Source organism: Erpetoichthys calabaricus, chromosome 15 (genome assembly GCF_900747795.2).
Source record: "Erpetoichthys calabaricus chromosome 15, fErpCal1.3, whole genome shotgun sequence".
Classification (NCBI taxonomy): domain Eukaryota; kingdom Metazoa; phylum Chordata; class Cladistia; order Polypteriformes; family Polypteridae; genus Erpetoichthys; species Erpetoichthys calabaricus.
In genome coordinates this window covers 66,001,153-66,018,925 of record NC_041408.2, presented here as the reverse complement: position 1 = coordinate 66,018,925, position 17,773 = coordinate 66,001,153, and the positions used below count along the sequence as shown (strand labels likewise).

Genomic DNA, 17,773 nt, shown 5'->3' with positions numbered 1-17,773 from the left:
TGGCACACCGATCCCTTCTCAATGAAACATGACAATGTAACTGCACCTGCTTAGTGTACACAGAATGGCACAGCTGTGATTAAATTACTTCTCGTCTGACTAAAAATATGGAGAATAAAACCAAATCTAATGCCGCATGTGTGTGCATTTCATGGCAGGATCTTAACTCATAAAACACACATGAAAAAAACATTTAAAACAATAAGAAGAATGGTCACTACGGAAACAGGTTTAATACAGTTAATTCATAAGACTACAGCTAATTTACTTTGCTCTGATATATTGACATTGTTAAAACAAAATGAGCCAACATTAAACATAAACAACACGTTAGCTGAAACAGTATTAGTGGCATAAGAAAAAATAAAATTTACCAAGGTAATTGTAAAGGAATTCCTCCATGTAAAATTTATAGCCAGTGTCCAGTTCTAATACTTTTGTGCAGAATGTTTTTAAAAAAACACTTTACATCGTTAAAATCCATTTTGGGAAGTGAAATGTAAGAGACCGAATAAACATCATTCATTTCACCCATCAATGCCTCACTTTTGTGAAAAGGGCTAATTTTCCAAAACCTTAACATAAGAAAAAGAAGTATAACATTTTAACTTTTGACAGATTGTCTAATGTCTTGTTTTAATTACTACTGTAAGCAATCGACTTTTTACCGTTTTTTTGCTTTCTATTCTATTTTATGTTTCAGTCTGGAGTTCATTTTGTAATTTAATGTGGGTTCTGAAAAATTAATGTAATGAATTACACTCTGATAAGAAAAAAAAAGCATCATGTATGTATTTCTGAAAACACTAGATAAACAGAAAATGAATACATTTTTGTAATCACGGGATACCATGACATTTAAAAGAGTAGTTTATAATTGTTTTATTTCTTTTGCTTTTTATTCAGAATGTTTTGAACAGGATTAGATTTGACAATGTAAAAGGAAAATAAAGGTGAAGTAAAAGATGATGGTATTAAAGCATCAGAAGTTCAAAGATTATTTCTTTGTTTAAAAAAAGTATTTAAAAATTCTACAGAGAATACTTTTTCTATATGTATTTTAGACATTTACTTATAGTACAGTTAAAATATTCAAATTTTTGGTGACATTTAAACATACTATAACAGAAGACAGCTTCTTTATCGCCGCAGCCTCAGAAAAAAAGCATGCCGGCATTCCTTGCTATCAACAGGGTAATATTTATCATAAAAATCCAATATGAATTCTTCAGTTTTAAAGCCAAACTTCTGATATAACAGCATGGCAGGATTGCTTGCAGAAACATGAAGAGTCACATCTTTTCCCATGCAAGTCTGTAGAAGGAGAAAAAGAAAGAATGACATTAAGTTGATTATTGAAACTCTTACGCATCAGACTACGGTTTGTGATTATTATGATCATGGTTCTTTAAGGAATGGCAGGTAGTTCTGGAGCGAAGGTACCAAGGATGCTGTGAGACAGTCAAATGTGGCCTCAAGCTGCTTTAAGATTAGTAAAGCACAAATGTGGAGTTCTTCTATGTGTAAATTAAGAGGATAATACTTTCAATTTATGTTCATGTTTTTAATATATTAACCATTTAACAAAGCATTCAGATTTGACCTTATAGAAAACAAGCCATTTCCTATAGTAACAACCCTTGTATCACATAAAAATATATTAGTGCTAGTTTTAATACCTGTATAAATTGGCATAGCATCAATATACAAGTACAAAGGCCATGTCTGAAAGTTTAAACCCACTACAAAATATTTAAGTACTTAAAAAGCAGAGTTCTGTTACATAAAATACTGAAAGCTGCTGAGCCAACTTCTGGACTTGTGAAGTTACTTTTAAATCAGGACTAGACAGACTTACAAACTGGCCCACACACAAGGGAATTCACTGCTGTACATTGAATACAAGTTATCAAATATCAAAGACATACCTGTATTAGATGATAAATCATAAAGGTACCAATTCCAGCTCTTCGCCACTCTGGATGCACAAGCAAAAAAGAAATGTATGCCTCACTGTACTTGACATCTGGGACCATGAATCCAAATCCAATAACAATTTTCTTATAAAGAACTACAACGCTGAAATCTGGATACTGAAGACACTCAGACAGATCTATACCTAAACAATGAAAAATATTATTTATAAAAAGATTAGGCACTGTTATATGACAAAAAAGTAAATTATGGATCTACAAATCGTGTGTGTGAAACTAATAACAACCAAACAACATCATAGGACCATTGTACAGTCCAGGTGTAACCCCGTCAGCTCCTGGTGACAAGCCCACTATTGTGTTAATGTCATAAAAAGTCCACGGGAAAATATTAATACGTGGAGAACATGCGGACACCTTACAGAATACAAATGCTAATATTGCTGGCCACTGCTCACCCCATCTGGTTAAAAAATTAAGAAAAGAAAAGTAACACAATCAGTTGAACAATAAAACTATAAATATACAGTTTACTGTATTTATGGAGGCTTTGGAGCAGTGTAACACTACTGAGTTGAAACCGTATTATAGCCAATATATTTTTATTCAAGCATAAAAAATATTTACTTTAGTTTTAAAAACGTCTACAATTTATTGTATAACACTAAAAAAAATTAAAATTAGGCTTGATTAATTTTTAATTACATACAACCACCTATACTAGTCAAGTGGAAAACAATTTAAACATTATGCAAATGAATCTATCTTGCAGCAGTAACTGCATTCAGGTAAGTAAATGGACAGCTGAACGCTTTCAAATTACATTGTAAATTTGCTAAGCTATAACCAATCACATTACAGATCACACAAACTAGTTGATCCCACCAGGGATCAGGTATGATCATGTTGACATAGTTAGTTCAGAATAAAAGCATCTGTTTCTAGAGGATTCCACTACAACGAAGTGAACTTCAAAGCAAGAAATCCACTTTGTGTGGCTGGGGCCTTTCCAAAGAAGGCGTAAGTCAGTAGATGGGTATACAAAAAATAAAAGGCTTTAAGTTAAGAATTGGAAAGCATATGGCACAATCCTGGCCTTGTCTAAATTAAGCTGTCCCTTGAAACTGGATGGCCAAATGCAAGAGAGATTAATAAGAAAGGTTACCAAGGAGCCAAAGGCAACCTTGAAGGAGTGACAGGCCTTCATTTAAAAAAGTAAATCATTGTTTACATTTGACCACACAAGCACTCCAACAATTTGGCCTAAATGGGAGGTTGGCAGGAGAAAAAACACCCATCAAGTCTCAGCTATGTTTTTTGCAGAAAAGGACCTTAGAGGTTCTGTGGCCAGGTTACAAAATGTGCTTGGATTAGGTAAGACCAAAATTTAACTTTGTGGCTAGAATGCAAAAACCAAATAAATATCATCCCATCTAAAGAACACAATTCCCACGGTAAAGCGTGGTGGTGGCAGCATCTTATTGTGCGGGTGTTTTTTTTTTTCCAGCTAGGACTAGGCCACTTGTCAGGATACAAAGGAAGATGGATGCTGCAGACTATAACCAAATTCAGCACCCTCAGCCACTAAAGTGAACATTAGAAGACAGTTCACCTTTCAAAATGACAATGACTCTGAAGAACAGAAAGGTGAATGTCCTCGAGTGCTCTAGTCACAGCATTGACATAAAACCTAAGGGATAAGTTTGGTATTATTCAAGATGAAATCATTTCTTCACAAGCACTGTATATATGCATTTGCCTCATGAACATGTGTTCTAAGGTTAACTGCTTTCTATAAATTTTAAAAAGTATATTTTCTGCTCTGATGCTTTACAATGAACAGTAAGGAGCATGAAGGAAAAGCTTAAATATTTACCAAACACTCCATTTTTCAAGCCAATACAGCTTTCAAGTATTGATCTGCCAATGTGGGCAACGTATTTCTTTAAATTTATAGAAAGTAATTAACTGTAGAACATAATTTTATATGGCAAATGCATATATAGCATGTCTGTGAAGAAATAACTTCAATGTGAAAAATGCTGAACTTACCCTTTAATTTAGGCTGATGGATTACAGAACCAATATGATGACGTGTTTTTCACCAACTACCGAATTGTGTGTTTTTTTGCAGGAGTGCCCACAATGTGATGTAATTCCATGTGTGTGTTCCCTGCATGAACATACAGCTCCACAACTGAGATATGCTGTTCTATGAATTCACTTTCTCTTTTCTCTAGCAAATACACAGATAACAGAACTGAAAATTTAAGCAATAATAGCATGGGTTTTGCGCTCCACCTAGCAGCAGACATGCAAACTAAACTTATAAGCTGCCTTGAAATTTAAAGTTACAGTACAATTTTAAATTTTTCACTTAAATAATTTTTTATTTACTGGTCATGCATGGTCACATCTTTGAAAGTTGACTTACTGTACTTGCATACCAATGGTTCACAATTTTTTCAGCAAACACAATGCAAAATGAATGAAGAGAATTGTACATACCAGGCCAGAACATTTCATGGCACATGGAATTTATAGAAGGTATGTGATTAGGCCGCACATAACAGTAATCAATGGGAGCGTCCGATTCAGGTGTCCAGTCTGGGATGTTTCTGTTTCGGTATGCTCGAATTTCAGCCAGCAGCCGGAGTTTAAGAGGTTTACTTTCATAGTCACGCCTTTAAATGAAAAACAACAAGCAAATAGAAAGTAAGGCACATATTAAAATGAGAAAATATTTTCTTTTCAATCCTTTCCTTTTTCTCCTCGCATTCACACCTCCCCTTTAAAAATTGGGGACATGGCACGGCTGTGTCGATTAGCAGCTCCTGGCGTCAATTAGGGTCATGGACGATCCTACAACTGTGCACTTGGTGTAGGGCTGTCCACTCCTGCATCACACCCGGGAACTACTCTTGCCACGCTACCATGCCCCCTCCTACCAAGACGCAAGTGCGGCAATAATTTAAAAAGATGCCAATCAGCTGCGGACCTCACTTTACCACAAGAAGCTCACAATTTTATCATAGAAAAATCAGTATTACCATATGGAATTACAAAAAATGTATGCATAATCTTCTGTTTGTGAGAGATCCATGTCTTCCAAGTATTTCACAAACTCTCCATTATTCAACAGAAGTAATGCATTGTATCTTTGTACCTCCTCCATTTTATTATGCAGATATTACTGTCACTCACCTTATAAAAGGCTTTAGAGTTCGTGATGTGTAAGGACTAATTATGCATTGTTCTGAGGTTGCATCCGATCCCATGAGTCGATGCCAAAATGATGCAACTGGTAGGCGGTACCCCTTTCTTCCAGATACAGCACTCTAAGAAGAAGACACACTTTTAATAATACAACATAAGTAGCCAAAACTGTAATAAAAAAATAAAATCAAGAGAAGCTTAATATAAAATAATACACACAGACCTAGAAGATTAATTATTATCTTTAAACTGTTCCAATATGTGCAAGTGTGTTCATGATTGTGTGTGCAATGGGCTGTTGCTCTATTCAGGGTTGGTAAAAATAGCTGCCAAAATAGGGGGTGGAGGGTAAGGAGGGGGCTGGGTGTGGGTATTTAACTGACATTTCTTATGAACCCTATGTGGGAACTATGTAGGACACGAATAAAGAATGAACACCCTACACAGACTGACAGGGCCAGTATTGAACCCTGTGTCATGTACCCGTGAGGCAGCAGCTTTAGACACTATGTCACTCCCAACGTACGGTAAAACAATTCAGAAAATACACTTCTTCAAATGAACACTTTTAATAAAGGGCAACAGTTAAAATAACCAAAAAAGAGATGGTCTAGATGTTCTGTATGTACGTTAAATTATATAGGTTAATGTAGAATTTACAAAACAGAAAAGAAATATCTGAATATTCAAATTGTGTTTGGCAAATACTTTCTCCTTTTCCATATAGTGTATCCAAGATGCTGAATAATGCCAAGATGAGTTAAGTGCCATGCCAATCAGACTGTCTGGTGATTAATGTGTAGTTTCACCCTTTTAACTAAGATCTTATACAGTACGTTTCACTCAGCTCATCAATATAATCTGATTTACAAAAAATACAAAACTAAAATTCAAATCAGCAAGGAAAAACAAAATACAAGATAATTTAAATGTGTAATTAAACAGAGAAGAAACTGGAAAGAGCCAACAGACATAAAAGACAGAAAAGACTGAAGGTAATCATCACAGATTTAGTGTAGAAATACACAGGTTTAAGTCAACCTCAAAGTTCTGAGGTGGCTGATCTAAAGCTAAATGAAGCTACAGAATATAAGCACCAATCTCCACTAGGGTGATCAACTTTTCTTGCTTTGACAAGTTTTGTGTTTATGCTGTATTAAGGTACAAACTAATATTTTAATACATACGTATCTCAACTGTTCATATTTTATAAACAGAGCAACAACTGCAGTTTAGCCAAGTTTTGAAAGAGAATATATCAGAATTATACCAAATGTAGAAAAGGAAACATCTGCATAACACTTTGTGATTTATTTCATACAGGACTCCTGTGGTTATGTTTCTCTTTGGAGGTGATGGGGGCTTGGGCAATTCAAAAGTGATCCATCTTTTTTTTATTTTAATGTTTTTGGATACTTGTGTACTGTGGAATGGGCTAATTTGAGATGTTTTATTATTATATCTTTTGAACTACATTTATTACTATGATCAGTGCTGTGTTTGTCTAAATTCTGTTTTTTTACTTAAGGGGAAAAAAAAAAAAAAAAAAAAGATATCACAAAAAAAATCTGCTGTAAATCACCATAAATTCAATGAAACTTACTCATAGAACCCTACCTGAAATCGATCGAGGATCTGAAGGTCCTTACTAGTGGTACGGTATGTTGCTATGCCATTACTTATTTGGCAGCCTCCTTCACTTTCCTTTGCACCATACATTGCACCAACAAAAGCAAGAGTAGCACTAACTGCCAGATCCAAGTCCAGCAAAGGCAGTCCCCGCTCACGTTTTGCTTGCCGTACCAAAAGTTTCCTATACAGGCGTCTAGCTTCTGGACAAACTGTCACAGCACTAGCATAAGATTCCAGCTTCCTTAGCAGCATCTTCTCTTCATACAGACCGAGGGGTGCATACCTAGTTCCAGTCAGCGTTTCATCTTTGCCTGAGCCGGGAGTTTTCTTTTCATTCCTAGATTTGGTATGACAGCCCCCCTCACCTTCATCCTGATCTCCTTCAATCTTGTCAGCCCGCTCCTCCTCACTCTCCACCTCTTGTTTAATGTGCTCATAACCTCGAATCCTCTTCCTTACAATAAGGGAGCCTGTGGCCAAAGGCATGCTGGGAGGAGGCACATATTCTATTCCTGGATCTATAACACCATCACCTTCCATTTCTTCGTCATCTACAAAGTGGGAAAAAGAGAATTGTATTTGTGTGTCAGAAGAACAGGTTTAGGTCTCTTACTAGAAATAAATATGCGAGTCCTTATCTCATCGGTTAAAGTTACAACATACAGTTTATGCAAAGCTTGAAATAAACCAGTAATGCTGCGACATGAACCAAAATGGTAATTGCCTATTAGTCCTGAACTGGACTAAAACAAGTAATAACTAATATCATCATTACTATACTCTGCTTCTGTTTAGCTGTTGTACAGCTATAAAAATTTTACCACTTTTTTCATTTGGAAAACCTTTAAAATGTCCTGCTTTGATGTATCAGTGTTTCATTCCCTGCACTTCTACAGTACAATCAATGTTGCAAAATACTGGTATTGCTTTTATTGGCTTAGAAATAAAAAAGCACCTTCACATATGAATTGCTTACCATGAAATAATGCTTGGGGTGGCATTACATCAGGAATAAGATCTGCCTCTGAAAGTAGACTGGGAGTAGCAGAATGTGAAGCTGGGGTGCCAGGAGCAGAAAAATCCAGCGAAGGAGATGGAGAAGGGCTGGTCAGAGGGGTCTGGTCAGAGGAGCTGATTGAAGAAAAGTCTATTACTTCTCCTTTTTCTAAAATTAGATCTGGTCGCCGCCCACGGCTGCCAAACTTAACTGGTGTGGAAGAGGTACTACGGTCGAGGAAGCCAGCAGCCTCTTTCTGAGCTCGACGTATGTCCTTTGCCTCCTGTGTACGTGATCGTTTCTCTTTCAGCTGCATGGCACTCTCCACGGGGTTGCGTACAGCACGCTTTCGCAGGCCTTCGACTGTAATTATGGGGTCGAGAGAAGGTTTTGAAGTTGCTGAAAAGTAAATTTTTTATTTTAATAAGAAGAAAGACAAAATTATCAGGCCAAAAATACACATTTGTGTCTCAGCATGCATGTTCTCAGTTTAAGAATGTGTGTAGAAACACAAAAGTTGGCAGTATATGAATAAGTATTGGAACTTAAGTAAAATAAAACACTAATTACCTATTGGAGATTAATGGTGTAAGATATTGTATATAATGAATGAATAATACTCCTTATTACTGTTATACATTTGGGATAAAAATATTTAAACTTATTCTACATTTACGTGCAGTTGAGAAAAAAAAACAAATTTTTTTTACCCTTTGTCTTTAAAGAAGACAATGCCATTTTTTCTCCTTCTGGTTTTAATGTGGGCGGTTTGTTGTGAACCAGTTTCCACCAGCCGGGCTCCCCAAATTCTTGGGCTCCTGATCGAAAGAACAGAGGGCTACCTACAGATAAACAGCCAGCCACGGTGCTCCACCAAGTCGATGTTTTCTTTCTGTAAAGCCATTAAGTCATTACAGCTGGAGAATTTGTATGTCAAAAAGTACCACATAAAACAACTTTCATTATTTGGTAATATGTCTGCGTTTAGGAATTAATGTAAAGATGGTGTTCACAAAAAAAAAAAAAAAACACAAATACAACAAAAGGTTAGAATTTATCTTGACATTTTCCATACTGTGCATTTCACTAACACATTAAAATATAAAATTTAGGGAAAATGTACTTTATATTGTTTCCTTCTTTAACTTGTGGAAGGGGTATCAAGTGCCTGTGGCGTTTCAGAAGACGCAGGTGCATAACCAAAGGGTTAAGAACAACACCACAGATGTGCGGCTTTTCCAAACTTCGGGGAGGTAGTGAGCGATGCAATCACAGCTGCACAGCAGTTCAAACATGCTGCAAGGCACCCAGGAAAAAGATGCACAATCACAGCTTGGAGGGAGCATACCTGAATACCCATTTCAATTCAAAAGAATATACTTTCCTGTAAAAATGTGTTTTGCAATGACCATCAACAAAAGTCACGTCACTAGGAAAAGGCAGGAACTGATCTAATGTAGGAGTGTTTTACTCATGAAGAATTGTGCTAAAGTAACCAACACCAATGACCTAATACTATTTTATTACTGCTGATTATTTGACCGATGCCTTTATCCAAGGTGACTTGCAACATCTGAGATACATTTTTTTTGTTCTTCCAATTGCCACACAGGCAAGTGAAATGACTTGCTCATGGTCACACAGTGTCAGTAGAAGGATTTGAATTTACAAATTTAGGGTTTGAAGTCCAAGATCCGAAGCTTTAACCACTACAAAACAGGGCTTGCTAATAATATTAGCCCTTACATTAAAACAAAAAAAAACAAACAAAAAACAAACACAAATATTGTATACAGAATAGCAGTATACTATTTGCCCACAGTATGTGTACTCCAATAAAAAGAATGGGAATGAAATGATAGATTTAGACAAAGGTTATACACTCAGATTTTTGGAATCTCCAATAAGAAGCACAGCTATGGCAAGAGTAGGGATAAATGTAAGCAATGAGATGGAAAAGAAGATAGGAACATATACATCCAAAAATAATAATGATGAGCTTAAATCTACAGAAGAAAAATAGGACTAATACAAATTTATGCATCAACAAAAAACAATACAGCATATGAAAAGGATGCATTTTAAGAAGATCTACAGCAGGCTTTGGAGAAGATGCAACTTAATGACCAGAACATGATAGTAATAGGAGACTAGAACACCAATATTGGTAACCAGAAAGAATATGGACATGCAACAATAGGAGAACATAGGTTGGAAGGAGAGGTGAATGAGAATGGGCAAGGAATGCTAAACTGGTGTATAATCAATCAGAAGATAGGGGTACACTTGGTTCAATACAAAACAATTAAAAAAAAATACTTACAAAACAGAAGAACTGGATTATAAAAGTATGACAGACGACATTACTTATACAAGACACATGAGATATGCAGTGTATGATGTCCAAGCAATCAGGGGAGCAGCGCTATATGACAAACATAGATTGATCACAACGGATTTGAACATTCGGAAAATGGATAAAGACGAATAAGAGAATACTCAAGAATTAAATCAGAATTATTAGAAGAAACCAACAGAAGACATGAACATGCAAAAAGACAGAAAGGAAAAATAGCAAAAGAAGAAAATGGAAAAAAGTAGCAAAGAAAAGTGGACCTTAAATAAAAATTGCTAAAATGTAAGGAAACATTATTTAAAACAGCTACAGAAATCTAAAGAGTTAAAACAGTAATACAGATTCCTGAACAAAAAACAACTAAACAGTGGAATAAAGAACTGAAGAGCAAGGTGGAGGAGAAAAAGTAAACATGAAGAAAATATTTACGAACAAAAACTGAGGAAGAGAGGGTAGTATACAAATAAAGTGAGAAGAAGCTAAGGAGATAGTGAAATCAGCATGGAAAAAAGTACTGGGAAGAATTTGGTAAGAAAACAGAGGAAAATTATATCAAAAATCAAAAACAGGAGAACTACAGGCAGAGGTAGATGGGTTTGTCAAAACATGAACAGCCCACTATGAAAAAAAAATTGAAGAAATACTGAGGGGAGAACAACAAAATGAAATCCATTAGAGAAAACGGGGTGGATGAATGAAGATGAAGTGGAAGTGGAATTATGCAAGAAGAAATGCCAAATGACCTACTAAAAACAAAAAATGGCAAAGCAGGTGGGATAACAGACAGGATAACAGCTTACAATAAATATTGTGGAGGAGCAACAGTTGTTTAATGGCTTAAGAAAATGTTTTCCATGCATGGAATACAAAGGGAGTATCACAGGAATGGGAAAGAAATATAACTGTACCAATATTAAAAAAAAATAGAATTCCATGAACTGTGATAACTATAGAGCAATATTTTTGTCATCAGTAGTATTAAAATATATTCAACAATAATAGAAACAAGGTTGAGATTAGTAACAGAGAATAACTACAAGAACAAGAAGCAGCATACAGACCAGGAAAACAAACACAAGATCATATTTTTACCATTAAACAATAACTGAGAAAAAATTAGATAAACATAAAGTAGTATACCTGGAATTTCTTGATTTAAAATCTGCATTTAATGTGGTACCACAAAGATATTATGGGATGCATTAGATGCAATGGAAGAGCCAGAAATATATAAAGTATCATTATAAGTATTAATCAAAAATGTGTGGGAATGTTACAAATAAATGAACAAACATCACTGCAATAGTATACAGAACACAGTATTAAACAGGAAGATAGTCTCAGTCCTCTACTATTTGTGACATATATGGATTATATAACTAACATGGGCAAGAAAGAAATTTGACATGCAGCCTTAGGATATTATACATTAACTCTGGTACTGACCCAGGATCGGGTATATGGAGATTATTATAGCATTAATTGCAATAAGTGAGCAACAGTTACAAAGGTAATTAATAAAATGGAAGAGCAAGTTCGGGGCAAAAGGCATGATAATAAATGTAAAGAAAAATAATGAAAACAACAATGGAAGAACAACAAGAGAAACAGCAAATGTGGATAACAGATAGATGGAAAACTACTACAAAACATGTCAGTGTGTAAGTGTCTGGGAGTAATTGTAAATGAAGGTGGAAGGATAGATGAAATTAAAAACAGAACAAGGCAAATAAAATACATTATCAAATTAACAACATATAAATAGGAAAGACATAATTAAGTATAAAGGTAAAAATGCATTTACATAAAACCACATATGCACCAACAAAAAATATTACTTGCTGCAGAATCCTGGGTAATAATGGACAAACAACAATCTAAAATAACATCAGTTGAAATGAAGTATTTAAGACAAGGAACTGGAAATGCAACCACTTGTGGAAAGCAAACAAATAAAACTGCTGCATTGGTATGGACATATAATAAAGATGACTGAAACAAAGAATTCCAAAAGGCGTTTCATAAGTATGAACGAAAGACTGAGGAGAAGACTTAGAAGGTTATGGAAAGAAAACATCAAAGAAGAAACAGAAAAAGAGGTCGAACCACAGAACAAATGAAGATACCACCAAAAGATAAAAAATATATAAATCAACGGCTCAAAATCGCAACATCTTAAAGGATAATGGGAAAAGAAAAAGTACGTAAGGCAATGAGGCCAAAAAAAATGTGAGTGCTTAATTTCTATGGATTTAGCTATAAATTAGGAAAAAAAATCCAATGATTTATCAGAAATTTTCATTTTCATTCTTTAGGATTTTCCTAAAATTTTTTTATGAGGAATAGTAAATAAAAGCAAGAATAGATAAGGCGTGTAACCAACACCTGATGTTCATTGGTGCTTCTAGTATTTACAAAGAAACTGGGAAAACTGGCCATTGTTAAACCTTACTCACTTATTAGTGACATCAATATTCTTTTCAAAAATGCAAAAAACATGAACAAAATAACTAATAGTGCAAGCAATTGCATAAAGCATTTTCCAGTTACTGAAACAAAGTATTATACTAAACAAACAGTAACCTAAAAAAAAACAATGCACTGACAGTATTCGAAAGTTCAGTTGCATTTTTGACCTACAGACCATTATAGATGTGAACATTAATGTATCACTTGGAAGTACATTAACTTGCAGCATTTGGATTTTGAATAAGGGAATTAGAAATGACTGTGACAGTAACTGCTTTTCAGTACAATGTCATACATTGCACTGATAAAGGACTGAAGGCTTGGCTTACATCCTCTGATAGTACAGGATATGGCTAAAGTCCTTCCAACAACACACCCTATAAAGGCATCTCTTTCAGGGCTTGAGGCAGCAGGTGTCTATTTCAGATGCACTTGATGCAAGGAAAAAACTAACTTTGGACTGGGTACCACTCTCACACTTATGAGTATGTGGCACTTTGCAGTAATCAGATAATCTAATCTGCATGTCTTCTGGAATTTGATGGAAAACCACAGCATTAGATGGAACTCCAAACAGACAGTACCAACTGGCACTGTAACAAGTAAAATTCAAAGTTAATTTCAAACCAAGTGACTATCTCTGTGCCTGTGAACTAGTCTACATAATGACAAACTGTTCTATACATTTATCCCAAAATAAATTTTAGATAGTGTTTAAAAACTGCCACCACATTGGCCAGATATTTATGTGGCTCAGTACATAATACTCTCAAGCAAAAGGCAACTCACTCTAATGATAATTCTGGAATAGTCCATAAGTATAAGCAGTATATAAGTCTGATTATTTATATGAGGCACCTTAAAAGCAACAAAACAAAGACTGTTTTACAGTAATTCTGAATTAATGGATTAATCTTCAATTGACATTGATTTCACATATGCAACTTTAATGTTTGGACAAATGTAAAAAAGGAGGTTGAAAAATTAAATGATCAAAAGAATAACTTTTGAAATTTGAGTTAATCTGACATGTCAATTAAATGTTACTGTGAATACCAAAACTAAATGCTTAAATGGGAAAACAACATACTGCATATTGCACAAGAAACACGTTGTTTGGTCATTCTTTTACCTGTTTCCTAGCAGGAAAGACCAATGTCTCCCAATAAAAGCACAAATATCCTCTTTCCACCTGAAGTAACCCTGTCGACCTGTTCCTTCTAAGGATAAATTGTACATTGCTAACATAACAACCTGAAACAAAACAAAATGGAAAGAACAAAATAGGTTAATGCAATCAGCAAGTCACTAAATTTCCCAATAGCATAATGGTGATGTAATTTCAGTCTAATACTTGGAAATAAAAAAAATAAAAACACCTTTACTGATGCAAAAATGACAAACATTCTTAAGTATAAAAGTAGTATCTTCCATAAATCCCTTTCTGAAATTGTTCAATAATAATTCTTTATATTTATATAGCGCTTTTATCACTACTCAAAGTGCTCTCTACGCAGGGAGGACCCAGGAAGTGAACCCACAAACTCCTTATCACAAAGCAGCAGTACTACCAAACAGTAGGGAACAAGTGCTGCCTCCGCCATTGAGAAAGATAACTGATCGCCTCACTGCAAAAAACACACATTCACTTTCTCTCTCTCTGTGGCGCTGAACATTTGGTCTTTCCGGGACCTCTTTCAGAAGCACACTCTCTGGAATTGTCCTAAACACCCCAAGGGACTAAAAGCTTTAAGTTTCAACTCATCCATGTACCAGTGGCTGAACCCAATCTGGAAGGGAATGTTCTGTTTCAAAAAGGAAATGTCAGTACCTAAATTAAAAAACTAAAACTAAACTAAAAGTAAAAGAAAGAGTCATGCTTTTTCATTATGAAGATGGCGTGAAGCCTACTATCCAAACTGAGCCGAGGATGCATTGCTTCCTTATGTTTAATTATTAATAATGCTAAATTCTTCTCTCATCTATGGATGTAAATTCAAAAAAAGAAAGCTGACAATGATGTGACACAACAGTTTCAAATGAGGAAGCACTAAACTAAAAAACATCTAAAAACCAAGAAACTCAATAAACCTAGAGACTAAGATTTAACTCTTTGTTATATTTGTCTGTGTTATGTCCTGTCTTTAATGTGAATACATAAGCAATTATCCTATTGATATAATCCTTGTACTTATCATTAAATCGTATTATTTCCTAACAAGTATTGATCGAGTTACACTCGTATCACTAACTGCAGTGAAATTTAATCCAGAAAAGGGAAAGAAAAATAAAGCTGCAACCTTAACAACAAATTGAGATGGTTAAGAAATTTCAACAAAGGCAATGTTTTTTATGTATGCAAACAGAATAAATTCCATATTAACTATTTAAACAAATTGGTAGGATGAATTGAGCCTAGATGTAACAGATTGTGATTTCTACCTACTGAGATATATGATTTAAAGTTTAACTTCAATCAAATAGAAATTAGATTAAACAGCAATCTATCAAACAATATTATTTCAATACTTGAATTCACAGATACAATTGTATCATGACCCTTTTATTAATGTTTAATAACTATGTGATGCTTGAGAAAAGCTATAAATTCCAGTGTGTTTTTTATTCTTTTAAAATCTTTTTTCCCCTAAAATTCCTTAACACTCTTATACAGGTTCAGTTTTAGCTTTAGCTTTAGCAATAAATTGGAAAATTATATTTTGCCTGAACTACAGCTAGATGCCATTTAGGCTAAATTTCCTGATCTGAACAGGAGACATGAAAGATGTAAACATTGCTGTATATACACAACATTACGGAGCCTTTGATTGAGAAGGTGCAAAATTTAAAAAATAAGTTTAGACGGGAAACACGCAGCTAGATCCTGGTACACAAGAAAGACAGAACAATAGTGAATTACAAACAATGCAAAAAAAATCACTATTACCAAAGCAGATTTAAGCCTACTGTGTCTCCTTAAGTACAGATTCCTGTAAATGAATGGAAGAGGCACCTATTGTTAAACCACAGAGTACAACAAAGCATTACAGCATAATGATCATGACTGAAAGTGCAGGAAGGTGTTATCTTAAAGGTAAAGTTACTACAAATGCCCTTTGCGCCAATAGCAAATTTTAACTGATAAACATACTATATATTAACTGTAACCAAGCATTCAGTTACCATGTGGTTCTCATACCTGTTGCCAGGTGAGCCTCATTCTTTCAAAATGCTCTTTTCCATCATCTGAACAATCACAGCAGATAAACTTAAAGAAGTTATCTCCCTTAAGATGACTGGGTTGCTCTCCTCTCAATTGACCTGAACCAAAAAATATATTATGTATTATTTTTATATACAGTATATTTTATTATTGAGTTTAAAAACACCTCAAATGCTTTCCTTCATTGTAGCAATCACATTTTAAACCATTTCTCAACCAGATTTCAACATCTATTTATTAATGCTAGTGTACTTTTCTTGCATCTCTTTGCAGAAAGACAAAAAACGGCAACCTTGTATAACAATATTTAACTCGTTCAATCCAATTCAGGGTTGTGGTGCACTAGTCCACTGCACGGCCTGCTCACTCATAAACATCTCTTCTCACACAGTAACCCACACATGTTTGGGGATGTGGTATTAAAACTGAAGTAACCAAATAAACGATACAGGATGACATGAGGAGAACATATAAACTGGACACGGGCAGCATCCAGATGTAAGATTCCAACACAGGCAGCTGGGTCTGTGAGGTGGCAATGCCAATCACTGCACCAGCATACCACCACTTAATGATTGTTGTGAAAAGAATAATTTCATGAGTGTACTACTTTAGCTATCTGAAAAGAATTGAGGAAATGTCCGTATCACTTTCAAAAGCCAATACAAAATGCACAGTAATAAAGATTGGTTTAACTATTTGTTTACTGCATAAGTAAAAAGCTGTTAAAGTTATCTAACTTAAGTGAACGTTTGAAAGGCTGTTAATTTCTTTTATCAATAAAACTACTATATAAACGTGCCCAAAATAATATCGCAACCTAAGCCATCAGTATGGGCATACACAAGTTAGAGAGCCATCTGACTTGGAAGGTACCGCACAGAGATTTTGCAAATTTTGTTCACAACATGCTATTCAGTACTAAAAAAACTGATACTCAGGCCTGCTTTAAAAAATTATACTGAATAGCACATGTTCAGTTGATCCATATTCATTTCTTAGGGTGAAAAGAACTGGTCAGTTAATTTCCTGACAAGATCATGGAAAGAAATAGTTTTGACAATTACAGCCAAATACATATACACTAACCAATATGTATAACTGAACTCAGTAAAAGATTACACAAAATGTACAGAGGACACACACTTAAAAGTTAATTCCATACGGGAAATGAAATGCCTACCTTACCTACTGTACCCCTCAGTTCTTTTCATCTCTTTACTCTGGCACTATTTCTTTTCTCCACTCTTGTTAAAGAACATTTTTACCTTGTCCAAGTTTCCCTCTTCCGAAAATAGATATAGGAAAAAGAGAAACTCTGTTTTAAACATTCTTCAAAATTTTTAGCATTTACTTAAGCTTCCCTCTCAGCAGATAGCTTTCATCTCCATAAAATATGTAATTACACATGTGATTTTACATTCAGGGCATATATAAATGATGTAACCTATGCTTACTACGACATTGTTTTACAAAGTAAACACCATTAGAGTTCTTACTTGCAAGTATCCACTTATGACACTTGTCACAGTAAAAGGACAGTTCCTCAGTCCAACTAGAATCTCCTTCATCCCCCAAGTCACTATTAAGAGAATCACCACTCTGATCATGAGAAAGATCTACTGAGGCCTGGTCTTCTGATTCCACAATAAGGAGTGTTTCCCCTTCCACTTCTCCCTCTTCCAGCCCTTCAGATGCAGACATCCGAGTTGCTTCATCGTCTATTCGCTGACTAGATAGCAATCGCATATCCATGCTGTCATCCATGCCTCTGAGCTCACACAAGATTCCTCAAAAACCTCTTTCTTTAGTAGAAATACTCTCTGCTGTCAGCAATGTTGAACAATGCTCCACAAAAGTATACTATGTTCCATTAAAACAGGTCTTGCTCAAAATGCACTTTGTGTTTAAATCTGCTAGCAAAATGTAATGAAACATTCAAGTAA

At 34.9% G+C, this 17,773-nt stretch overlaps 1 protein-coding gene across 1 annotated transcript; it reads right to left on the bottom strand.

The window, feature by feature from the left end:
• Window positions 1-867: 867 nt before the first annotated feature.
• Window positions 868-17,594, bottom strand: kat14 (lysine acetyltransferase 14). Its single transcript, XM_028821010.2, has 10 exons — window positions 17,327-17,594; window positions 15,804-15,925; window positions 13,737-13,858; window positions 8,490-8,671; window positions 7,759-8,178; window positions 6,768-7,333; window positions 5,139-5,272; window positions 4,443-4,618; window positions 1,929-2,119; window positions 868-1,314 (listed from the first exon to the last, which is right to left on the bottom strand). The coding sequence occupies exons 1-10, from the start codon at window positions 17,592-17,594 to the stop codon at window positions 1,141-1,143; spliced, it is 2,355 nt and encodes a 784-aa protein (XP_028676843.1). The 3' UTR covers window positions 868-1,140.
• Between the last annotated feature and the right edge of the window lie 179 nt (window positions 17,595-17,773).